Here is a 27867-nt window from a genome sequence, read left to right as displayed (position 1 = left end):
ACATCAATAATTTCACATCTGAACTACCAAAATCCAACAAAAAAAATTTACTTACACATAGTATTATAATAGCATCAATAACATCCACCAAAGTTGTAAATGTCAAAAATGAGCACTATATATAGAGGGTAAAACAAACCACAATCTCATATATCCAGCAACAAGCTACCATTTGTAGTCTTGCATTAGCCTCTTCATTCAGTCCCTTGTTTAAAGAGATATTCAAAAATGGGACCTTCACTAGCATTTTGCACTCTTGCAGCAATATTATGTAGCATTGCTACCAATTATGCAGTTGCAAATCCCCACCACCACTACGTCTACAAATCTCCACCTCCACCTGCAACCTCCAGCCCTGTGGTCTACACTTCACCATCACCTTCTCCATCTCCAACACCTGCTCCAGCTCCTTATTCGCCGTCCCCTTCTCCATCGCACACATGTGTTTGTCATTGTCCCCTATCACCTTCTCCGTCTCCATCATCTCCTTATGTCTATACACCTTCTCCAGCTCCAGAAGCACCAGCACCAGCACCTAAGTCACCCGACACCTACAAATCGCCAGCACCAGCACCCACAAAGCACTACATGTACAAGTCTCCACCACCTCCTTACTAGATATCAATGCCCCGCCTGCCATGCATGCATCTTCTGATTTTGATTCACGGTTACTACTTATGATGTACTAAGAGCCAAGTCGATTACGAATAAATGCAGTGTTTGTGATTCTATGCTGCTAACTAAATAAATATGAACATCGTCGCATCAAATTATTTACCTTTTGTTATTATTACGTTGTATGATGCATTTTAGGTATCTTTCGAGTTTAGTGTGGTCACCATCTCTCTGTCTGTGGAATTGTAATAGATTCGATTTGATGTCTCTAATAAAAGCATGTTGATATGAAGTAGAGGAATTTTAAGGATATCACCATTTTAAAGCTTTTCGCCCGTTACTCTTACAGACCAAAACAAACGACAGAACAGAATACTATGAGATACTGTATTAGTTAACCCAATCACGCATGGTAGCACCACCAAAGGTGACATCAATACATCTTGCCACGTTTCCAAGCACTGAAATGATTAAGAGCAAATTTCTATAATATCAAACTAAAGTTACATGTATATCAACTCTGTGAAATTCCTGACATCTTTTTGATAAAAACTAATACAAACTACAAAGGCAAATCAAGTAAAAGAAATTTTCTGTATAGAAGAATATAACAAAGGAAGAGAAAGTAAGAACCTAAAAGAGAAACACAAACTGAGCAATGGAAGCATCCCCTTTTCTGCTTACTACTTTGCTGACTGCTTTGATGCATTGGCAAAGACCTCCTTGTAACAAATGGGGCAAGCCTGATAACAAGGTACATTCAGATACTAGCTGAATTTCTTGTAATAAGTTTTAAAAGGAAAAAAGCTCAATGATTTTGGTGGCTTACCTTGTTGATACTAAGCCATCTGCTGCCGCAACCAGAATGATAGATATGTTTACATGGAAGGTTAATCTGTTGGTCACCGCGTTTATACTCCATCTGGCAAATCACACACCTGTTCACGAGCAGGGCCAACAGGTCAAAAACCAGGGACCAGGATTGTAACATACTTTTCTGAATTAGTTAATTATAAATTCACTAAAAAATATTGGTCATAATATATACGTAAGCCAGTTCATATAGACTCAATCTAATAAGTTTTTATTGTTTTATTCCACATATCTCGATTTACAAGCTATAACTGAAATCAAATACATAACAGGTGTTACGGTATGCTAAAGCAATGGACACCTGTTAGAAAGTCTCAGTTCTCATCTTGCGCTCCTGGAACTTCTATCTTTTTCACAATTCACATGTAATAAGCATATGCACCAGTTGTACAAGGGTTTTTTTCAGATTAGTTGAACAAAGTTCATACCGCAATACTACCAAAATGGATCTTATTTATATTTATGAATGTAATATTGTTGGCTATGCATAAGTGGACTTATTAGCAATGTACTCAAATTTGTCTATAGAGTTGTAGTATAACTATCATAATATAAATTCATTAGCTTATTGCAATCTAATAAGTAAATGACATTACCGATATACAATATTCTTTCTATATAACAATATAAGGAGTTATCATAAGAAAAATCCAGTATAATTGTTAGCTTAAAAGTGCATTCTCTTGAGTGTGTGTATTCTATTGTTTGTGAATAACTATTGAAGCACATGGATGCTCCATCGATTCATATTTGAAATGCAAATTAGGTCTATGAAGTTTGTATTTTTATTTTTATCTTCCTAATAATATGTATACATAGTTACATTTCCACAAAGTATGTTTGTCCTGTCAAGAGTGAGTGAACGATACAAAAGAATGTCTACTAAAGTCATGCAATTCTGGTTGGCAGGCTCGATTACTGCACTAAACTAACAAATAACAGAATCTGTTAAATTAAAATGCAAGAAAGAGTCGTGGCAAAAAAAAAAAAAATGCAAGAAAGAGTTCAATATATCGTACAAAAGACTTTAGGAAGGACTTTTGATAATTGAACTTTTTGCTACTTATATAGTAACATGAACTTGTATCAAATATGTTACCTTTCTCTTCTAGATTTTCTTCTAGAAAAAAACCCACACTTGAACTTCGAGATTGGGAGCAAGGAAATATTCTCTTGGGAAAGACCACGACTTTGAGTTCCAACTGTCTCACCTAAGTCAAGCAGTTCCTGCATATGAAAAATACGGCCACACCTAAGTTCTCAGTTTTGATTAATTTACATGAGTAACACTTGTTGTAGTTCTGAGCATTGAAATATTTGGACATATTATAAAATATGAATAGGCAGCATACTGTTAATACCTCAACTGTTTACAACTTAAACACCAACATAGTTTTAACTTTCAGGAATTTAAATAGTAGTCACCACTCAGACTTGCAAATAAGCATCAATTTGGTATTACAACCAGAAGAGAAAGCAAACAAGGCTATAACCTCGATAGAATATTTGTACTGATGCAATGTCAAGCTAAATACAGCTAAATTCTTTTTCTCAACTGCAAGAGATGTCCTAATCAAAATATTAATGAATTTCAATATTAATTATTTCATGTTGGGTGCTTTACTTATCCTATAATATAAAAATCTCAGTATAGAAAGAAATGAAGGAAGGATATTGTTCAGTATGTCCCTTAACCTGTAACTTTGTGCACTGTTTCTTTGCGAGGACAAATACAATGAAGAAAGAACCATGCAGCTGGATACCTACTACTGTATCCCAGAGATATTGACTGGTACATTCGACAGTGTGTAAAGTTTGCTCGCTGTAAAACCTAACTAGACGAGGACAACAGACTGTGTCTAGAATATTAAAAACTATAGTGCAATTCGTATTGAAGTTTAATAAGTGAGAACAACGCCAAGGTGTAATGGAACCATTTTTTGTTCAAGCTAATGTACTTAAGGCCAAAACAGTTGATGTAACAAAACTCAGCACGGTAATTGAAGTACCAATTTGAACTGTGAATATGTGAACTATCTTCAAACTTCAACAATATGTAAATCTATAAATATAATGGTCCTATGATGAAAAAATAAAATTAATTCCGCAATTAGTAATGGGTTCCATGAAGATATGCATGGGAAGAACACTAAAACTCCATAAATATCAAGTGGTGCTATCTTACATTTGTGGTTTAAGTTTGACAAATAACACTACTAAAATTCAAAATATAATAAAACACTAATATAAATTTGCCCCTTTCGGTGTGAAGAGATATTTTTATTATTCCTCATTCAGGTTTAACATAGACACTTCATATTTTTGGATTAACAGTTCAGCCTATTGCAACATTTTTTAAAAATTAGATAAAGAAGACAAAAGTTAATTTATACCGTCAATAATCTTAATTTGAAGAAAGAAAAAGGAATGGTGAAACTGAATAACGGAGTTGTTTTATATAATCAGGTGAATTGTACAATGATTGTATGATCGAACCTCATAAGTCATGTTGTCAGGGTCGACATTGTCTTGCCAAACAACCTGCATGTAAGTTGGTAGAGAACGTTATGACTTTTCTGATATTAGACGAAGCAACATAATACATGATAGGTAATAGATGTCTTTCAAAAGTTGCAAAATTTGAGCTTCCAAACACCTGGTAATCATCAGTATTATGAGGACCTCGTAGACCTGTGAATTGAGAAATAAAACCTCATTAAAAGGCATTTCATATATTTCAAATATGCAAAATTTTCAAACAATACAAAAAATTGGAAAGATATGGACAGCATAGGAGGGAGCTATATAATATTACATACATACATGACATGTGTGTGCGTGTGTGATGTCCCTGATTGCATAAACTCACAAACTGAGACCCTTACCCCTATATTGTCCCTGATATTGGTTTACATTTGTTCATAATATATATAATCTTAAAGCTTGTCCCTAAACAATATCGATCATATTCTTCAGAGATACAGTAGAAACACCATGAAGCAAGAATCAAGGATCAAAATATACATATACTAGATAAGCAATGTATATATTGTATACAGTGAAATTTATAAAAATGCCAGTATCACTTGAGCTAATTGTATCAATGCAGAGCTCAATCCAAACTGCAGATGCATTTCATTCCATATACACCAACAAGGTTATTGACTAGAACAACTTAAGGCACTCTTTTTTTTGCCAGATTATATCAAGTTCGAAATCAAGTTCTTATTGCTTGACTACTCTGTGCATCGTAGCATAAAGTTTTTGGATGAACTAATCACTTGAAGATGGTCTAAAACTCGTGCTAGTATCATTCATTTCTTTTGTTAATCAAATTAAAATGCATACATCAGGTAGCCATGCTCAAATAATAATTGTTTTTATTCTCTTTTTTTGTTTTATATATAGAGGAAACAAACATGCATTCTGCAGTCTTTATAAGATTTTATAACCAACAAATGCATTATGTTTTGCTTTTCTGAAAAACAAACGATACCAACTGTATGTTTACTTTACTTTCTCTTTCATTTCTTATCAAATTTTCTGGTAAACTTTTTTTCAGATTTAAACAAGTAACATAGCTAATGCACAAATTACAGTTCCTAACTATAGTTCAAATTCTAATGAATTTATAAGAGCATCTCCAGTGGATGGCACCCTTAAGGGATGTCACATAAACTGATATTTTTCATTCATACTCATCAGCATCAATTTTAGCACCCTTCTTTTAAACGATGTTCAAATGTTTGCCTTTTAATATAAACATACCAGCTTTATCACAAAAATCAATCACAATTGACGGTTGTATGTAAGCAAGTTCTATAGTACGATCGTGTAATATATTCAAAACCAAAAAATTAATGCAAAAGGATACTTATAACTTACAATCGACAGGATTTACATGCGACGTTGAGCTTGAAATTTCTTCATGTGGTGTATGCACAGCTGCGGGCCTGACACTGGGCAGTGAAGCGGAGTTCTCCATGTGACTGCTGTACTCATTAATCCGTGGTGTACAGTCTCCGACCACATAAGTATGACCATAATCATAGTAAGATAAGCACCCAGGTTCAGATAAGCACCCAGGTTCACATAACCCAAATTTGTATGCACTAGTATTCATTAAGGGATTTAAGCTCTCCTGCATAATTAGAAGCCAATAAGATCAGCTTTATTGTAAAGTCAATTTAGTAGTAGTGCATCAAAAATATGTCAGGGCACAACATTGTAAATTATGAGATCCATTACAGCAAAAGGGCTGGAACCATAATGGTGAATCTGACTGCAAGTGCAGTCACTACTAAAGGCTTCCTAATTTTAATCCTTAGGATTCCATCAGTGCAGCTCACATTATTTAGTAATTGTGAGGAAGAAGCTCTGGGTGTAGTTCTTACCAATTTTCTCTCTGTATATCACTATGTTTTTACTCAGTATTGATTGTACAAAACAGATTATCTACGTACAGTTTTTGTTTCCTTGTGGAATGTTATTCGACTTTTCTTCAAGAATGACTAAACTAGTAAATTATACATCAAATCATTATATGGATCAACTGTAGTTCTGGAAATATTTTTTAGACCGAATATTATCAATAATATCATTTCAATTCTAAATTTTTACAAGTTTTCTGATCAACTCTCACAAATTAAAATGTATTTGTATTTTTGGAACATCAACAGTAAAACACTTACTGATTCTAAAACGTGGTGAATTAATATATAGTTTTTTAGTAATATCTTCAGACATACCAAGCATTTCTAAATGTACAAATACTTAAAGCAAGAGGGAATAAACAGCTAAACTCCAGATGCTTCATTCATATTATCACTAGGCAACTTTAAATATTTTTTTAAAGATGCTAATAAAAATTTAGATGACTCAAATCTTATACTATTTGATACCTTGTGGGTCGTCTTGAACCGAAAACCATACAAAATTTCTGGATCTTGACTACAGGATATAAATATTGACGTGAAATAAAATGCAAGGACAATATATAGCAACTTCCTGAAGCCTATGCCATAATGCCATAACAACAATATAAAAGCTACAGTAGGCACAATCCAGATTTACGTTAAAGTTCAACTGTAATTTGAATAACCAATTCTCCCAATCTTAAGTTCACTATAACAATCCCACCAAGGGGAAGAATCCTACTCTAATTGCATAATCAATGAACAAGCAACATTTTCACAACTTGATAATATCGGACTGAGTGGCACAATCTGAACAAGAAGCAATGAACAAACAAATATTTTTACGAATTGGGATTACTGGAGATAAGAGTGTCCAAACACGAGATCTCTCCTATTCCTGAACTTCAATACCATATTAAGCAACCAAATGTTTCGAAAAACTTGTTAAAAAAGAGACTAAGAATGATACCTGTGTTGTAGAGAAGAAATGATCATGATCATGATCAGCAAAGATAAAATTGAGATGCTCATATGTAAGACCTTCAAAGAAATCCATACTTGTTCTTCTTCAGGAACACACACACAAAGCAGTTGTTTTTATACAATGTGATTTAAGCTCACAAGTCACATAATCCGATCAGTAAATGTAGTAGCCTAGCCATTTTCATTCACTGATCCTGCAATTTTAACAAAAAATTAATCAGATAACATAAATGCAACTACAAATTTCACACGGTCAAAAATTAATATCGGCAGATTGAAGTTACAATTCTTACTCTGTGAGCATAATGTGAGAGAAGGGAGAGGGGGGGAGAGAGAGGGAGAGAGAGAGAGGGAGGGAGAGGGAGAGAGAGAGAGAGACTGGAGAGAGAGAGAGAGAGAGATGTCTAAATATAATAAGAAAACAAGAGTAATGAGATTAAGAATGGAGAGAGAGAGAGAGAGATGTCTAAATATAATAAATTAAACAAGAGTAGTGAGATTAAGAATGAAAGGAAAAAAATAGAGTGAGAAGGAAACATTACATACAGAAGCTGTTTTATAGGGGTGAAGAAGCAATTTACAGGATCGCTCCTTTCTGAAGAACAAGAAGAAGCAGCAGCAGACAGACAGTTTATAAGACAAACACACGCCACAGTCAACAAGTGTAGTAGTAATCAGCTGCGTTGCGGGTGCGCTATATCTACCATACACCTTGGAAACTCAGAATTTGTCCAACTTTTCTGATCAACTACTTGACTTGTTGCTTTGCACTTGCTACTTGCTTAATATATATTGCACAAAAGTGATGCTATATCAAATTTCGGTGACCAAGTGATAAAAATATCAATTTTCAAATTCATGTTCGTTTTCATTAATTATATATTAAAAAATATTATAATGAACTTTTTTGAGAATTTGTACGACTTTTTTCAAGAAAAATGGGTGGGATATATTAAAAACATAAATGGTCATTATATTGGGTAGTACTGAAAAATTACGAGAAAATGTCATTTTTATGAAATGAATATTATTTTAAAAAAGTAATAAAGAGTGAATCTTAGGATATTTATTCATGAATATCATATCACCTGGCATTTATTTTTTAATTTTGAATTTATCCAATATGCTGGTCAAATTTTCGAGGATGACTATTATATTAAAAAAAGTAAAAGTTGTAAATAAATTTCAAAAGTTTTTTTTTATCAGGATAAATTTCAAAAGTTAAAAAAATTAAGTTACTACATCGGCCAAGTATAAAATAATTAAATGTCAATAAGTCAAATCATCTTACCACAAATTTAAAAAGACCAAAGAGTCAAAGACTTAGCGATACCAAGAATTAAATTATCAACAAGTGCCTCTCATAAAGTCTTCTGCACAAACTCCGAGCAGAATAGTGGTTAACTGGTTACGGTAAATTCAGCTACAGTGAACTCCAAAATCGTAAAAATTCATCCAAAAATCAAGTCCATCAGGAAGTCGCATACAGCAAATACGATAAGATTAATTATAACTAAAGTAGGGTTATTGTCAAAAATAAATAACTCAAATTAAAAGTAAATTCATTCAAGCATCTCAGACTTGATGAAACAAGAAAAATGGGATTATACTTTCTAATATCGTTGAATTTTTTTAATTACGAGAAAGCGTTTTGGGAATACATAATGATAGTATTATATAGTTTACGTCGCAAACTGTCACAAAAAAAAAAAAAAAAAAAACTCATATTTGAGGTACAGTTAAGAGTTGTAAATAGTAACTATTAACTAACTCCGGAAAAAAAATACTCCCTCCGTCCCTCTCATTTCTTTACACTTTCCTTTTTGGGATGTCTCATCCATTTATTTACATTTCAAAACTTACCCAAAATAGTCAATAATCCCACCACTTCTACACTATTCTTTCCTTTTCACACTACTTTTGCTCCACTATCTTCTTTTAATACATTAAAAACCAATGGGTCCCACCACTTCACCCACTTTTCTTTCTCTTTTCCACTACTTTATACATATTTCTTAACCTCCGTGCCCAACCTAAACGATAAGAAATGGGAGGGACGGAGGGAGTATGTTTTATAGATATAGAATTTAATTTAATCCCTACGAATTTTTCTAGTCACATAAAATTTTATATTACATGTAATAAATTCGAATGATATTAACGTTAATGTACTGAAATATTTTCCTAATTTCCTATTTTTTTTAAATACAAATTATCCTTAAGTCTTAACTTTCATAAATTATTGTACTCGGGGGATTATCATAACTTATTGGTTTTTGCTAATAAATACAACATGGCATTGCATGTGAACAACGAAAAGCGAAGAAAACAAAAGGCAGACAGACATATGGTTGAACAAAAGCTCACCCAATCCAACTGATTCCATCAAAATCACACTTCATTTTGTTGGCAATCAAACTCTTTTCCATGTGCTACACTATTTTGGTTACTTTAAAATAATATATATATATATATATATATATATATATATAGGGGAGGGTTCTGGTACAAACTTACAAACTTACAAACTTTTTTTGTTCAACACATATATAACTTGAGTTCAACATTTTTTTAACATAATTTGTTGAACATCGATAAAAATAGTGGTGGAGAAGTACGTAAACCAATTTTTAAATGTAAGAACTAAGGTAAACATGTTATATAACTAATATTTATGTTTCTAGACCCTACCCAAACCCCAGAGGTATAGTTTAAACATCTTTTTAGATATATTCAACACAATGATAATTAGTGTTCAACACCCGATGTTGAACCCCGGTTATAAATGTGTTGAAAACGCGATTTATTTATGCGTTATTTTTAAAAATTGTGATGTTTTTTGAAGAATTTTCAACATGGATACTTTATATAACTAAGGATTAACACGATGGGAGAATAAAAAAAAGTTTGTAAGTTTGTAACTTAAAAAAGTTTTTATTTGATCCTATCCCTATATATATATATATATATTTCTTATTGCAGCTTATTATGATGGATTTATAACATAATTGCCAAAATACATATCTATAATCTACCATACCAGCTTAAGTTATTAAATAAAAATTCACTTAATTTTTGCTCCTTTTTGGCATGTGCATAAATGTAATAAGTGACAGGGTAGAAGGAAGGAACAGATGTTAAGATACTTATCGAATACTGGTATTTATTTATTTAATAATAATAGATATAATAAAGAGCAAAAAGGTGGCGTGCAAGTGAAGAAGGAATCAATCATATTCATTTCTTCAATTTTTGTAACATTCGATCACTTGTCGGTCCACATGAACTTCTATCCTCTGCAATTCATGATTACCGCGTTCACCATTTTTTGTTACTGAGTGTTGTTATTCGTTTCGGTATTATTAGTAAACGCCTCGCTTAATTACTGAAAAGTGGGATGGACCGTTATATAATTTTGATGACATATTTGCCGTAACAATCACTTCTCTCGTTTCCAAGAGTATGCTTGGTTGCGTTTCCATGTCTTGATTATAAGCTATATTGGATTTTAAATAAAATAAGTAAGAAGTTGAGTTCAATCTAAAAATAATTAAGTAACAAGTTTAAAGTCAAAAATTGGTAGCATAATATTTTTCCGAACAACTTAATTTTTTTTATAAAGTTTTAACAAAAATTAATTTCATCACTTCAAATTTATTTTTATTATTATATTTTTACTAAATCATAATTCATCTATAATATAAATTTACTTGAATAGATAATTTAAACTATAAATTTATCACAAGAAATCATTGTGAATCATAAATTATTATTTCAAAAGGAGCTCTTAGGTGGAGAAATACTAAATATAGATATCAACGATTATGCAGTAGAGCATCTCCAACGGGATGCATATGTTAGGTATAATGTCTAGCTGTCACGTCAGGGTTTAAAAATATACATAACAGTTGACAAACAGACTACTCCATAGTAACGTCTTAGCAATAATTTTAGATAGCGTTCTACATTTGTTGATTGAAACCCATCATCTATATTATTTCCACATCATTTTCTTTTAAAATGTACCCTACTTTTATACTTTTGTCATTCATTTATATTTAATAATTATATCACATATATTAGTATTATAATTTTATATTATAGATTTAATTTAATTTAAATTTAGTTTTGTCCCATTTCTTTATGATGATAATAAAGTTAAACGTAATTATTAATTTTGTAAATTATAAATTAACTTATAAAAGAGGACATATTTTAATATTTATTAAAAAAACTTTATAAATACAAATATGTGTATATAATATTTGTTTTAAAAATAATCTCTCATTTTTTTTGTGAAATTTACAATGTTTTGAGTTATATCAAATATATTATTTTTATGTGAAAATAATTTATATGTTATTTAAATATAAAAATAAAATGTGATGTACACATGAGCTGTATATATAGTCACATATGATTTTACAAAAATATTATCTTGCTCTTGAAATTTTATTTTAACTAATAAAAATAACATATATCCTTGTATAAAAACTTGATTTGATTAAATTCAGACAATAATTATAAGAAATAATTATAATAATATGAAATAATTATTTAAGTGTATTTATAAGAAAGTTATTTATGAAACTTATTCACAATAATTAATTATTATTTTAAAATATAATTATTAGAATTTGAAAATAACAAAATAACTGAATTTTAAAATATAGCTAACCATTATGGCTAACATCACTGGAGAAAAAGCTTACAGGTTCAGTAAATTTTTACCTAATCATCTATATTTACACTTTTAGCTAACAGTTATAGATATCTCTTTTGGAGATGATCTAGAGAAGATTGTTTTTATTTAGATCATCGCATGCAACCCAGCATCATAAATTGCTTTGCTCGAAAGGCTAACGAGGCCCGCAAAACACAACAAACTAGTATCTTTATTGTATTCTACATAAAAAATTGAAGTAAAAGAGTTGCTTCTATTAATCATCATCCCATAAAGGAAAATAAGAGTCGCTTCTACTCAATGAACCCCCAAAACCTGTTTCATTTTATTGCTGGTTAATCGTGCAAGAGATGTGTCGTCTTTCATTGATGCTGCTCTAATTGGCGGTACTAATGAAGTGGAGTATCAAAACAACAAAGTGAATTCGATTACTTTGATTAAGCGAAATGTATGAACAGATAACGAATACACTTTTAACGAATGCATAACGTTGGCTGCTTTTTTTTTTTTTTTTATATTTATTTTAAGCACAAGAATGTAATCCACTACAACCATGATTTCGCTGAATGATGATGCTACGTCTCTCCCCCAGGATCTAATGAATAGACTGTTCTGTTAAACAATCTGTGCAAAAATCAAACAGTGTTTGTGTGTGCAAAGCGTAGGAGACAGAATAGAAACGAAGAATATATGTAAGAGAATCCGAGTCCAGTGCGCAACTGTCTCCTTAAAGCGTATTTCGCCCTCACCGTATGTGATGAACGATCGCCTCCCAGGATAAAACGGATTGACGATGCGAGAAGCACCTTCGACGAACTAGAACAAGGCTGAGAACTATCACCGACGCGGCTAGGGTTTTTGGACGTGAGAGGCTGTGTATATTTCGTAAAAATGCAAACCCTAAACTATAATGAATATATATAGGCAATGCAAGACTTGTGCGCTACGCTTTGTAATTAATTAAAACGCGTTAATTAATTCACACGGTTATAAATTAAATCCGAAATCAAATCGAATTAATTTAAAACCAAACAATTAAATCCGAAATCAAATCGGAATTAATTTCTGTCAATTTAATTGAGCCCAAGCCTAGTGGAAAATTAAATTCAGCAAAACTAGTCCGTAATTCTTCGGGCCCAGATTTTTCTGCATTCGTGTCCGCAGGTCGCACACGCGGAAAAGCCCGAGGCTTGCGAAGCCACGAAACTCCCCTCGAAATCCCACAATTTGCACCCCCCCTGCGCGCACGTAGGTGGTGGAGCATAACATACTAACACAAGTTAAACACTACAAGAGTGTTCTACTATATAAAGCCTTTAAAGGCTCTTTCTTGAATCAATGTGGGAATCAAGTTTTCTCTCCAATTTTCCACTACCAAGGAAGCAACTTTGGATCATCATAACTCATCCATTCCTTGTCGTTTTGAGTGAATAAACATGCATTGGAAAACTCTCTCGGAGGAGAACATAATCCAAGCATAACCCGCCACGAGCACGTAGCCGAGCCTCACTCAAATTGGTGCTCAAAATGACAAATTTTCAACAATCCCCCACATGGGTGAGATTGATGATTTTCAGTAGCACACACCAGACAGACAGACACGGGGTTTGACTTTTGGTTATAGTTTCTGCGATCAGATATAGCATACGATAGGTAGAGAATGCTCCTTGAACCTTCGCTCGATTAAGCACATCGACTTTACTGGTAGACAGTGGACGTGCTTGTCCTTGAACTGTTCGACCGTTTGTGTAAACGATGATATACTTATCACTATATCCTTTCTGACTTGTTCAGTTCTCATGAGTATGTCCATTTTGGCCATGGAACATCGTCCTGGTTTTGCGGGAGTTTCTAAAGAATTGTGCCTTGCAATTCTCCTTTGAAGCGGCCCCACCTCTCTCCTACATCGGTGATCTTTATCTTATAGAGTAACCCGCGTTTACTCAACTGAATTCCATGCGTGTACCACTCCATGTATTCACCAAAGATCATTAAAAGCTCAAGGCTTAACCTCGTACCTTACGGGTCTCACTGTTTCTTCATCATAGGAACAGGCCAGGGGTTATCCCCACAGTGATTAGGTCATCATGATTTAGTTGTCCCATTGAACCAAGTTCTTGGGATCTCCAGTCAGCAATGGTTGGGTGTCCACTATGATGCCGTTAAGCTATAGGCTTAAGACCCATTTCTCTCGATGATTTCTCAACCACTTCTCTTGGTAACCCTTTGGTTAGCGGATCCGCAATATTATCCTTTGACGGTATATAGTCAATAGTGATAATTCCGGTTGAGATTAATTGTCTAATGGAACTATGTCGTCGTCGTATATGACGGGACTTTCCATTATACATTGTGCTCTGTGCTCTGCCAATAGCAGATTGACTATCACAGTGTATCCCTATTGCAGTCACAGGCCTCGGCCATCTTGGAATATCCTCCAGAAATTGGCGTAGATATTCAGCCTCTTCAGCACATTTATCTAAAGCCACAAACTCAGCTTCCATTGTGGAGTGAGTTATAACCGTTTGCTTGGAGGATTTCCATGATACTGCTGCTCCAGCTAGTGTAAGCACGTAGCCACTCGTAGACTTTAGTGCCTTCTTTCTAGATATCCAGTTTGCGTCAGTATATCCTTCTAATACTGCTGGGTATCTGCCATAGTGCAATCCATAGTCTCGAGTTCCCCTTAGGTACCTTAGTACCCTTATGATCGCTTTCCAGTGATCATCTCCAGGATTACTCGTGAACCTACTCAACTTGCTAATTGAGTACGCAATGTCTGGTCTTGTACAACTCATTAAGTACATCAGACTTCCAATTATCCTAGAGTACTCCAACTGAGAGACCCCCTCACCTTTATTCTTGGATAGATGTAAAGTCATATCCACAGGTGTCCTAGCTTTCTCAGTATCATCCTTAAGAAACCTCTCAAGGATCTTGTCAACGTAATGAGGTTGACTTAGTGCGAGACCCTCTGATGTTCTAGAAATTTGGATTCCTAGAATTACATTTGCGAGTCCCATGTCTTTCATGTCAAATCTTGATTTTAACATGTCCTTTGTGGATTTGATCACTTTTTCATTGCTTCCGGCAATAAGTAGATCATCCACATACAATGTCATCATGACATAACCGCTCTCGTCATCCTTGTAATAGGCACAGCTATCACATTCGTTGATCTTGAAGTTGTGTGCTAACACGACTTCATCAAATTTCTCATGCCATTTCATAGGCGTTTGCTTCAAGCCATATAGTGATTTCACTAATTTACAGACTTTCCTTTCTTGCCCAGGGACAGCAAACCCTTCAGGTTGTTCCATATAGATTTCCTCATCTATATCCCCATTTAGAAAAGCTGTTTTCACATCCATCTGATGCACTGTTAAGTTTCGCATCGCAGCGATTGCAAACATCATCCTTATAGACATGATTCTCGTCACAGGAGAATACGTATCAAAATAATCAAGGCCTTTCTGTTGCTTGTATCCTTTGATTACAAGTCTGGCCTTATACTTATCAATGGTTCCGTCAGGTTTCAATTTCTTTTTGAAAACCCATTTGCTGCCTAGTGCTTTATGTTATTTTACACCAACTATGAGAAAGATTGTAGAAGGGGGGTTGAATACAATCTTTTACAAATTTAAAAGATTCAAGAATAATACACTAAGAACACAGTAAACAGAAAAACACCAAGTATTAAAAATACGGGTGGATTGAATGATCCACCCGTGAGATTTTATATAGAAGAATCTGTGGATTGCTTACAATTCGCACAGCTGCTGGTTCATCACTCAAACAAGTTCTAACTCTCAGATTTTTCTCTCAAGTAAATTGAACAAGTTCAACTGATGCTTCTAACTTGGTTATATACTCCAAGTTTTACAAAGCTTTTAGCTAGATTACAAAATGCACTCTAATCTAAAAACAATGCTGCACAACTTTGTCTTATGCATGCTTTCTGAGATGTCTTCATCTTTGACCATCATCTTGATTTGATCCAGATTGCACTGCATGAGATAAGTATGTTTCTGCTTCTTCTTTATTTTCCTAATTAGGCTTCCATGTCTATTTTAGTGTAATTCGATCCATGTGATTTGTCAGACTTAAGCTCTAGTCACTTTCAACTGCTCTTTGCTTCATCAGTTGAAAGTTCTGGTTGCTTTCAACTGCTCTTGACTTTATCAGTTGAATGCCCGGCTCATCAGTTGAATGAATTACAAACTCCATCAGTTGAATGCTGTTCCAGTCTCATCAGTTGAATTCCTCAGCATCATCAGTTGAACACTTTGTCTTCAGTTGAATGCTTGATTTTCATCAGTTGAAACATCACCCAGTCTTCATCAGTTGAATAGTTACATCTCATCAGTTGAATATCCTTCACTTAGATAAAATTACATGGCATTGGATATTTACAATTAGCCATCCTATTCTACCCATCCGTTGACAATTCCCAAAGATAAGAAATATAACAATTACAACTGAAATTTGATAAAGATTCTAAGTAAGACATGTTACAAAAATGTATATGTTATCATCAAAAATTATTGATTCCTAACAATCTCCCCCAATTTATGACTGGAGAAGATGCAGACATAAATTCTACACTTGATGATAACAAAACATTAATAAAATAAAATGCAGAATTTAAATACTAGAGTTAGAAAAGATTACAGATGATTATGCTCCTCTAGACTGAGCAGTTACTTGTTCCTAGAAGATCTTCTTCTTCTGGACTTAAGTTTTTCTTCAAGAATATTAATCTGCTTCTGAAAGATCCTGTAGAACCATTCTTCATCACTATCTTGTCTGTTGAGCTTGGATTGGAGAGTCTTCAGAGTATTCAGGCTAGCAACCTTGAGTTGATCTTTAGGTCTGAAAAATCTCCTAACACCTTGATTATCCCTAAATTCCATGACTGGAGTAGGTTCATGATGAATTTTCTTTCCAGTGTAGAGAATTTTCAGCCTTCTTTGTAGACTAGCATCTGAGTTCCATTCCTTCCTGATTTCAAGGATTCTCTTTAGTACCATTTGCTTTGCAGGTGGTGTAAATCCTCCAGTCCTCTTCATAGATCCATATATTTTTGTTAGAGAACTGAATCCCTCAGAATTCAGAACTCTGTGAAGAGGCCAGATGACATCACCCTTGTTTTTGTAAGAGAATACCAATCTTTCAGGTAATTTTGAAGTTGCTTCTATTCCTCTTACTTCTTGAAGATCATCCAGCTCCAGCTCTAACTCAGAAATTTCTTCAATGTTAGCAATGATCAGATAGTCATCAGGATTTTCAGGTTCTTTTGGAGGTTTAGGAGGGTTAGCCATCCTCTTAGCCACAGACTTGACTTTCTTCTTTGGCTTGGAAGATTCTTGAACAAGAAAAGCTGGAATTGGGATATCTTCCAAGTCAATTGGCTCCTCCTTTGGCATTATTGGCTCATCATGGAAGTTGACATCTGGATGTACTACTGTGGTATCCTTGATTGGAGAAGAAGGCTTTGAGATAGGCTTTTCTGGCACTTCTTCTCTTCTCTTGGCTGCCTCAGGCATCTTAGTTTTAGATTTGACTCTCTTTTTCTTTGGAGAAGATTCAAGAGGCAATCTTTTCTCATTTAGAAGCTCAGCTGCCAACTCCTCTTCCAGCTCAATAGCATACCTTTCATCAACCTCTATTTCTTGATTTAAAAAGAGTTGAGATTCAAGCTCCTCTTTTTCACATTCTCTGGCCACCTCTTCAGCTTTAGCAAATGAGTAGTAAGGATGGCCAGTTCCAATAAACAGCTTTTGGCCTTCTCTGTAGATGATGGCAAAATGAGCTTTTAAAGCCATATCTGTACAGTCTTTGTAACTTTTGATCTCTTGGCCCAAAAGCTTGTATTCATTTTTGTCAGGCCTGGATAGTGGAAAGTAGATTGAGCTTGAGTCTTTTCCAGGCTTGGAGTAACCACAATTGCTTGGAGATAGAATGGTCTTAAACTCATTCACAAATGATGGCTCACCCTTTTCTGTTTTGGAAGGAATAACAATCTCAGGTGTAATCACCCTGAGAATTGTAGTAGTGGTTGGAAAAGAAATTTGAGCTGTGGTGGCTGTAGAAGATGTAGATGATTTCTTGCCCAGTTGAGCCACTCTCTTTGCAATAGAGTCCAATTCTTTCATCCTTGCAATCTTCTGCTTTTCCCTTTCAGTGTGGAAAGGAGGAGGAATTTGACTGATCAATTCTGCAGGAGTTGGTAATTCTTTCTCCCCCTTTTTGTTAGCAGCAAGTGTAGGGGATGGACTGGGAAGTGAAACACCAGAGGCAAGAAGAAGATGTTGAAGAAGTCCAGTCTGAATTCTTTGATGCTGCAACATCTCATCCATTCTAGAGTTTAATATATAGACATTTCCTTCCAGAGCTTCCACTTGCTTTTCCAACTGGAGTTGTTTTTGCTCAGATGCAGAAAGAGCTGATTTGACCTGAGCTGGAAGCTTTTCATCAATTTGTTTGGTCAGATCAGTCTTAACAGAGGCAATGAGAGAATTGAGATGCTCTATCTCATGCTGAAAGTGGAGAGATATTTGTGAAGCTTGAGATTGTCCAGAGCTTGACTGGCAATTGTGGCAGAGATGGCTGGAGAGGAGGATGAGCTTCCAGATTGTGATTGAAGAATGGTGGAGGCTTGCCTTTCCAGCTCCATGCTAACAATAGTTGCATTGGCAGACTGCATGGAGAGCCATGAAGGAAGAGAAGTTGAAGGTTGTTCAACAAGGGATTCCTCAAGAGCATCATTGAGGTCTTCATCACTATCATCATAATGAAAATCATCTCCAGCATTGGCAGGCACAGCTGTAAATGCCTCTTTTGCTCTAAGCATAGAAGATGTAGTGTGAATCAGATTGAGGTGCCTCTCAGCTGCTTGATTGTCCAATCTGGCAAATTCATGAATGGAGGACATCCCATGAGTAAAAGTCTCAGGGTCTAGTGAAACACTATCCAATATGGATCTGTATTCACCTTGAAACTCTTGTTCACTAAACCCTTCATTGACACCTGCATTTCTCTCAATTTCTCTCTTTTCTTGCATCAAGGGCTCCCCTTGGCTCACCACACCACTTACCTCTCCCTCACTTACCCTTACTAAAGGGTCACTCTTATCCTCTCCTTTTTCCTGGCTAGAAGAAAATGCCAGACTCTCCACACCCTCTCCTTTTGCCAGCTCACTAGGCTGCCTCTCCACTCCATAGCTCACTTCACTCAATCCTAGAAGTGTTTGTGCTACCATGTGATCAACTGCTGTAGAAAGAGGTAAATTAATTGAAGTAGCAGCAGTTGTCAACTGATGAGGGACATCAGTTGAAACATGAGTAGAGGAGGCATTCAACTGATGAGAGCTGTTAAGCAGATCAGTTGAAGGACAAACACTGTTCAACTGATGAGGGAGATCAGTTGAAGAAAATGAAGAAATAGGTTTAGAAGCTGTGATAGTTGAGTCTGTGGTGATTGATTTTAAAGGAAAATCCACAGAACACACTGTCACAGAAGAAGGAAGTGGGAGAGAAAGATCCAACAAATCATCAAAATGATGATGATCAATCTCAGATGGGGGCTTCTCCATGAAATCCAAAGATGGAGAATTTACAAGTGTGGTGTGAATTAATTCCACATCCACAGAAGAGGTTGGGGATTGTGTTTGAGTAGTAGAGATGGTAAGATCATGAATATGGGTGATTTGTTGAGATGAAGAAGGGGGCTGTGACTCCACATTTATTGGAGTCACATCAATCTGACTTTGAGAAGTTAAAGGCATAAAATCCAGAATGGATGCCTGTGTGTGTGCAGAGTGCTTAAGTTTGTCACTTCTCATCTTCTTTCTCCCATAAGCTTTTATTGGTGAAGAAGTGGTGTCCCTCCCCCTTTTTAACTGTGTCCCTGGTTGAGGACTATTTTCAATAGCAACATCCTTTTGGGAGGATGCTGCTAGGGATGAGTTTAATTCCATATTAACATCTACAGTCTTTTGGGAGACTGCAGAGTGGCCAGGCTGGTCAGCACATACCTTTCCATCCTTATTCTTAGGGCTTCTTTTATGTTCACCCTTTCCCTCCCCCTCACATCCTCCAATCACACTCCCCTCAGGTTTGTGTTTCTTGGATTTTACAACAGATGCCTTTTGGGAGGCATCTGAGGTTGGTTTAGAAGACTTGGTTTTAGAAGGTTTTGCCACTTGTGTGGACTGTTGATGGGCCTCTTCAACAGCCCTGATGGCAGAAAGCAAAGAAGTTGAGGGTTGAGAGAGAGTAGTAGGAAAACCATGTACCTCCTTTTCCTTTCCAGCCTCCATTATTGGCAGGTACACCACCTCCAAGGAGGGGTATAAATTCATCCTAAAGAGGTCTTTAAAGACTCTCTTTTCCTGCACAAAGCTGGGAAGCTTGGCTTTCTTGTTAGTAATAACTAGCTTATCATTGAGATGATTAGCTAGCATCATAAGAAATCTGACATAAAAAATATTCCTAGGTCTATCAGTTTTATCACCTAGTTTCTCCCCAATTTCTTGGATCATCAAACCACCAAAGTTGAAATATTCATTAGTCAGGTACATGTAAAGCATTTGTAAAATCTGGGAAGTAAGAGCATTGAAATTACTGATTTTACCAGAAAATGCCTTAATAAATGCATCACATAAATAACTCCATTCTCTCCTAAGACCCCTTCTTTCTATTTTACCTAAGGCATCAGTTGGTAAAACATAATTCATGGCATAAAGTAAATTAACCAACTGAACATCACTAGGCAAAGATAAAACAGTGTCTTCAGGAATTTTAAAGCATGCTTTCATAATATCAGCATTAACAGAATGAGTTTCATTATTAATAGAGAAAGTTAGAGTTTCATTCTCACTATTAAACTCTGCAGAGGTCCACATCTCCTCCACTATTTCATGATAGATGGTAGGAGCTTCAGTCATAGCATAAGAGAGCTGGCTTGACTTGATGAATTCCATCATCTTGTGATACTCCTTCTCTTCTACAGCCTTGGTATCCACAAATGATGCGAAGTTGTTCTTCTCATAAATGAACCCACTTGGTGCAGTATACTTCTTCATTGGTGCCATTGCAGTTACAAAGAAAACTTGAAGAAAAATTAGAGCTAGCTTTTGCACAGAGAGAGAAGAGAGCTTTGAGAATTCGAAAGAGTGAGATGAAAAGAGATGAAAATAAATTAAAACACTTAAATACTTTCTCAGAAAATTGCTGTGATTGGCTGAGAAATTACCGTTGAGAAGAAATTACTCTTATTTATCTCTACAAAAATTACACACACGATCGTGTGTATAAAGTAGGAGAGAGATAAAAGAAATTTTAACGGCTCAGATCTGATAATACTTTCAACGGATGGAATAAGCGCCTCTTTAAACTTCCTATTCAACTGATGAAGATCAGTTGAAAGGGTCTTCAACTGGTGTCATCAGTTGAATGAAAAACAAAACAAGAGGATATTGTTTCAAACATCAGTTGAAACAATTTCACTAGTTCATCAGTTGAAATATTATAGACTTTATCCAGAATTATAACTAATTCAATTTTGATAAATCAAAATTAATCAAATTCTGGCTGCCAAATTACAGAAAAATTCACTCTAAATTAGGAGAAATTTAACATACCTAATTTACTTACCAACCTTGTGAATGTGGATTCATCAAGAGGCTTTGTGAAAATATCTGCAATCTGTTCTTCACTTGGAACAAAATGCATTTCAACAGTACCAGCCATCACATGTTCTCTTATGAAGTGGTATTTGACGTCAATGTGCTTGGTTCTTGAGTGTTGTACTGGATTTTCAGTTATAGCAATAGCACTGGTGTTGTCACAAAATATTGGGATTTTTGAGAGATTTAATCCATAATCAAGTAATTGATTTCTCATCCACAATAATTGTGCACAACAGCTTCCAGCTGCAATGTACTCAGCCTCAGCTGTAGAGGTTGATACAGAATTTTGCTTTTTGCTAAACCAAGAAATCTATCTGTCACCAAGAAATTGACAGGTGCCTGTTGTACTTTTTCTATCAATTTTGCATCCTGCAAAATCAGCATCTGAATATCCAATTAGATCAAATCCAGAGTCTTTAGGGTACCAAATGCCAAGATTTGGTGTTCCCTTAAGATATCTGAATATTCTTTTTATAGCAATAAGATGTGATTCTTTAGGATCAGATTGAAATCTAGCACAGAGGCATGTAGAAAACATAATATCTGGTCTACTAGCTGTCAAATATAAAAGAGAACCAACCATGCCTCTATAATTAGAGATGTCCACAGATTTCTCATTAGGACTTAACTCTAATTTGGTGGCTGTTGGCATGGGAGTCTTAGCTTCTTTGCAATCCAATAAATCAAACTTTTTAAGTAGATCATAGATGTACTTAGGTTGATTTATGAATATACCTTCCTTTACTTGTTTAACTTGTAAACCAAGAAAGTAGATGAGCTCTCCCATCATGCTCATTTCATACTGGCTTTTCATTAGATTAGCAAACTTCTTGCAAAGTTTCTCATCTGTAGAACCAAAAATTATATCATCTACATAAATTTGAACCAGAATAAAGGCACCATTTACATTTCTGTAAAATAGTGTTTTATCCACAGTTCCTCTGGAAAAATGATTATCTAACAAGAATTGAGACAGAGTGTCATACCATGCCCTTGGTGCTTGCTTTAGTCCATAGAGTGCTTTTAATAAAAAGTAAACATACTCTGGAAATTCTGGATCTTCAAAACCAGGAGGCTGACTGACATATACCTCCTCTTCCAGTTCACCATTTAGAAAAGTACTCTTGACATCCATTTGATAAACTTTAAAATTTGCATGAGCAGCATAGGCCAGGAAGATTCTTATTGCTTCCAGTCTTGCAACTGGTGCAAAGGTCTCATCAAAATCAATTCCTTCAGATTGAGAGTATCCTTTAGCAACAAGCCTTGCCTTGTTTCTGGTGACAACTCCATTTTCATCCACCTTGTTTCTGAATACCCATCTTGTTCCTACAATTGTTCTGTTTTTAGGTTTGGGTACCAGCTTCCATACATTGTTTCTCTCAAATTGATTTAATTCTTCTTGCATAGCAAGAACCCAATCAGCATCTTTGAGAGCATCTTCTATGACTTTAGGTTCATCCTGTGAAAGGAATGCACTGTACAAACACTCATCTTGAGTTGCTCTTCTTGTTTGTACAGATGCATTTGCATCTCCAATAATTAGCTCAAAAGGATGATCCCTTGTCCACTTTCTTTGTGGTGGAAGTGATTGTCTTGATGATGTGGCTTCATTATTGAAGTTCAGGTTTCCATGTTGGAAAGCTCCCCCTAAATTTGACATCTCATTATTTCTAGACTGATTGAAACTTTGAGACATTCTTTCAACTGATGATCCTTGAGGTGTTTCAACTGATCCTTCCAATGTAGTTTCAACTGATGCTTCAGTTGAATTTCCAATAGCAGTTGTTTCTTGCACCAGAGAAACATCAGTTGGAACATTACTTCCAGGATTAATTCCAACATTTTGAATAATGTCATCATCATCATCACTGTCATACAGATCACCTTCACCTTCATTCTCAAATCTAAGATTATCATGAAATCCTTCATCTGAGAATCCTTGAATCTTCTTATCATCAAAAACTACATGGATTGATTCCATAACAATGTTGGTTCTCAGATTATACACTCTAAATGATTTTCCATCAGAGTATCCAAAAAAAATAGCTTCATCTGCCTTGGCCTCAAATTTTCCAAGATTTTCACCTTGATTTCTTAGAACATAACACTTGCATCCAAATACATGAAGAAAGCTAATTGTTGGCTTCTTTCCTTTGAAGAGTTGGAAGGGAGTTAGATTATGAGGTTTGGTAATTAGTGAAACGTTTTGAGTGAAACAAGCAGTGTTCACAGCTTCAGCCCAAAAATAGGTTGGAAGTTGAGCTTCATTAATCATGGTTCTTGCAGCCTCAATAAGAGTTCTATTCTTCCTTTCAACAAAACCATTTTGTTGTGGAGTTCTTGGTGCAGAAAACTCATGAATAATTCCCTCTTCTTCACAAAATTCTTTCATCACAGAATTCTTGAATTCTGTTCCATTGTCACTTCTTATCCTTCCAACTTTGACATCTGGATTGTTGTTTAATGCCTTGATATGATTGATGATGATTTTCCCAGCTTCATCCTTAGAATGCAGGAAGAAAGTCCAAGTAAATTTTGAAAAATCATCAACAATCACTAAGCAATATTTCTTCTTTGAAATGGACATTATGTTGACTGGTCCAAATAAATCCATATGCAAGAGCTGAAGGGGCTTCACAATTGATGAAAGAGTTTTGCTTTTGAAAGAGCTTCTCTTTTGCTTTCCTAGCTGACAAGCTCCACAAAGTCCATCTTTGGAGAATTCCAGCTTTGGTAGACCTCTTACCAAGTCCTTCTTTACTAACTCATTCAGGGTTTTGAAATTTAGATGAGACAATCTCTTATGCCATAGCCAACTGTCATCTGAGCTTGCTTTGCTGAGAAGGCAAGTGATAGATTCAGACTTTACAGAATTGAAGTCAGCTACATACACATTTCCTTTCCTTTGTCAAATCAGAACCACATTGTTGTCATCTTCTTTGGTGACAACACAGGCTGCAGGAGTGAAATTAACTTTGTAACCTTTGTCACAGAGCTGACTGATGCTAAGCAAGTTGTGCTTAAGACCAGACACCAATGCAACTTCATCAATGATGACATTCTCTTTTGCAATCAAGCCATATCCCATAGTATATCCTTTGCTGTCATCTCCAAAGGTGATGCTAGGGCCAGCTTTCTCCACAAACTTTGTGAGCAGGGAGGAATCACCAGTCATGTGCCTGGAGCATCCACTATCCAAGTACCACAAATTCTTCTTGTGGTTTCCCTGCACACATTTTACAAACAGATCAAGTTGATTTTGGTACCCAAATTGCTTTGGGTCCAGATTTGTTAGTCTTAGCAACCTTTTCCACTTTCTCAACCTTTTCCTTGGATTGAATTGGTTCAATCTTTGGTTTTGGTTGAGAAATTGGAATATCAACTCTGTTTTCAAACACAGGCCTTTGAGGCGTGCATACATTGTTCATTCCATGCAAATTTGAATGAAATTGAGGCATGTTAAAGGCATTAAAATAAGGATTGAACATATATGGCATGTTAGGCTGAGAATAAAGATTGTGAGGCAATAAACCAGGCATCATATTCATAGCAGATAAATTCATGTGAGGAACAGATGTCATAGGAATAGGCAAAGACAAATTAGGAGCAATCACAGTTTTACAATTGGCAGATAAATAATTTACACTACCACACTTGCTGCAGGTTTTCCTAATAGCACTAGCATTGGGAGTGTAATTGGTGTGCTTGTTAACTCCTATTTTGCCATTTCTATTTCCTTTCTTCTTTTTAGTCTCCTCAGATTTATGCTCACTAGTATCCAACTTCTTCTTGTTCTTGTTACTGGAATTAAGAGTGTTATTAACACTATCACTGGTCTCAGAAGAACTATTCTCACCTTTAACAAAATTCTTTTTAACAGGACCATATTTCTTGTTAAGCTTCTTGAGAACACTCTTGTCAACTGATGAGTTTTTGTTCAACTGATGACTCTCATCAGTTGAGACTTTGCTTTTCAACTGATGATCATCATCAGTATTCTCATCACCTGAACTGTTCTCAGATATCTCAAGCACTTTCTTATTCCTCTTCCATTCATTCTCTACAAAGGTCTCTCTACCTTGCATGTTAATGATATTGGTGGAAGCATCCCTACCAGATTTCCATTTGGCAATAATCTCTTGTTCCTTATCAAGCTGCTTTCTTATGATCTCTTCTCTTTTCAGAACAACCAAGAGATCATCCTTGGCTGTCTGACACTCAATTTTCAGCTTCTCAAACTCAATAAATTGAGCTTCTAAGACACTGTTTCTATCACTAAGAAAGGTGTTAGCTTCCTTAATTCTACTATTTTCCTTAGTGAGAGATTTTAAAGAAACATGCAAATGATACAATTCTGTAGACATTTCATTAATGGTAGCATTGCATTCATCTTTAGTTAACTCAACTAGGTTTGTAGTGAATACCTGACTATTGCTTCCAGTGTTTTCTTCTTGATCTGTGGAGTTGGCCATTAGAGCTAGATTGACAAACTCCTCCTCTTCATCAGAATCATCTCCAGCTGCCCAATCATCCTTTGTGATGAATGCTCTTTCCTTTTGTTTGAGAAGTTCATAATATTTCTTTTTGTAGTCAATGTTTTCACTTGACTTCTTCTCAACTTTAGGCTTTCTGCACTCATTTGCAAAGTGACCTGCATTCCCACAGTTGAAGCACTTGAATTTTGATCTGTCTACCATGCTTCTATCAGACTTGGGATTGCCTTTAAAAGATTTTGCAGAATTAAAATTCTTTTTGAATTTCAGTTTGGAGAATCTTCTTGACAGGAAGGCTAGATGCTCATCAATTCCATCACTTTCTTCACCAGAATCAGCTACTTCTTTCTCTTTTCTTCTTCCTTTGCTTGACTCTGAGCTCTCCTCTTTGACCAACTTCTCAGTTTCTTCAACTTGAGACTTTCCCTTGTCCTTGACAGTATCCTCCAGAGATGCAACTAGAGCCACAGATGAATGCCCTTTCTTTTGGCTTTTCTCAATCTCTTCATCTTGCTCCATTTCAAGCTCATAAGTCTTTAAGGTTCCATACAGTCTCTTTAGAGTATAGTCTTTAAACTCTTGTGTATTTCTGAGAGAGACTGTCATGGGTTTCCACTCTTTGGGAAGAGCTCTTAAGAATTTCAAATTTGAATCCTTAACTTGATATACTCTTCCAAAGAGCTTTAGACCATTTAACAGTTTTTGAAATCTGTTAAATGTATCACTCAAACTTTCACCAGCCTTGAAATGGAGTGACTCATATTGTTGAATCAGAAGCTGCATTTTGTTCTCTCTTACTTGCTCATTCCCTTCACAGATGGTCCTGATGGTGTCCCAAACTTCTTTGGCACTTGTGCAGCTAATAACACTATCAATCATTTCTTGATCCAAACCATTGAACAGAAGGTTCATGGTTTTCTTGTCCTTGTGCACTTCTTCAGTGTCTTCTTGAGAATATTCATGGATAGGTTTTGGAATCATCTTACCTACCATGTCTTCACCATCAGCTCCCATACTTGTGCAGACCTTCATGGGGACATGAGGTCCTTTTTCAATGCAATTCACATAGCTTTCATCAATGGACAACAGATGCAGATGCATTCTCACTTTCCAGTGAAAATAGTTGTCTTTGTCAAGAACAGGAATCTTCACTCCAGCATCCTTCTTTCCCATCTTTCTCTAGCAGTGTTGATCTTTTTCCCTGTTTGTTGGGAACCTGGCTCTGATACCAATTGTTATTTTACACCAACTATGAGAAAGATTGTAGAAGGGGGGTTGAATACAATCTTTTACAAATTTAAAAGATTCAAGAATAATACACTAAGAACACAGTAAACAGAAAAACACCAAGTATTAAAAATACGGGTGGATTGAATGATCCACCCGTGAGATTTTATATAGAAGAATCTGTGGATTGTTTACAATTCGCACAGCTGCTGGTTCATCACTCAAACAAGTTCTAACTCTCAGATTTTTCTCTCAAGTAAATTGAACAAGTTCAACTGATGCTTCTAACTTGGTTATATACTCCAAGTTTTACAAAGCTTTTAGCTAGATTACAAAATGCACTCTAATCTAAAAACAATGCTGCACAACTTTGTCTTATGCATGCTTTCTGAGATGTCTTCATCTTTGACCATCATCTTGATTTGATCCAGATTGCACTGCATGAGATAAGTATATTTCTGCTTCTTCTTTATTTTCCTAATTAGGCTTCCATGTCTATTTTAGTGTAATTCGATCCATATGATTTGTCAGACTTAAGCTCTAGTCACTTTCAACTGCTCTTTGCTTCATCAGTTGAAAGTTCTGGTTGCTTTCAACTGCTCTTGACTTTATCAGTTGAATGCCCGGCTCATCAGTTGAATGAATTACAAACTCCATCAGTTGAATGCTGTTCCAGTCTCATCAGTTGAATTCCTCAGCATCATCAGTTGAACACTTTGTCTTCAGTTGAATGCTTGATTTTCATCAGTTGAAACATCACCCAGTCTTCATCAGTTGAATAGTTACATCTCATCAGTTGAATATCCTTCACTTAGATAAAATTACATGGCATTGGATATTTACAATTAGCCATCCTATTCTACCCATCCGTTGACAATTCCC

At 35.4% G+C, this 27867-nt stretch overlaps 1 protein-coding gene across 4 annotated transcripts; it reads right to left on the bottom strand.

The window, feature by feature from the left end:
• Nucleotides 1–32: 32 nt before the first annotated feature.
• LOC108192456 (E3 ubiquitin-protein ligase BIG BROTHER) lies at nt 33–7633 on the bottom strand. Of its 4 annotated transcripts, XR_001803337.2 has the most exons (9): nt 7434–7633; nt 6874–7081; nt 5374–5629; nt 4145–4179; nt 3985–4029; nt 2588–2715; nt 1445–1553; nt 1249–1358; nt 33–1076 (listed from the first exon to the last, which is right to left on the bottom strand). XR_001803337.2 is itself a non-coding variant. In XM_017372110.2 (8 exons), exons 2-8 carry the CDS (start codon nt 6958–6960, stop codon nt 1299–1301), a joined length of 720 nt encoding a protein of 239 aa, XP_017227599.1. In that variant the 5' UTR covers nt 6961–7081; nt 7430–7633; the 3' UTR covers nt 620–1298. The 4 variants fall into 4 exon arrangements, 3 of the variants coding, with proteins under 3 accessions (XP_017227599.1, XP_017227598.1, XP_017227600.1); XM_017372110.2 differs by having other exon boundaries at nt 620–1358; nt 7430–7633; XM_017372109.2 differs by having other exon boundaries at nt 620–1358.
• Nucleotides 7634–27867: the final 20234 nt, after the last annotated feature.

Source organism: Daucus carota, chromosome 7 (genome assembly GCF_001625215.2).
Source record: "Daucus carota subsp. sativus chromosome 7, DH1 v3.0, whole genome shotgun sequence".
NCBI lineage: Eukaryota > Viridiplantae > Streptophyta > Magnoliopsida > Apiales > Apiaceae > Daucus > Daucus carota.
This window is presented reverse-complemented; position numbering and strand designations above follow the sequence as displayed.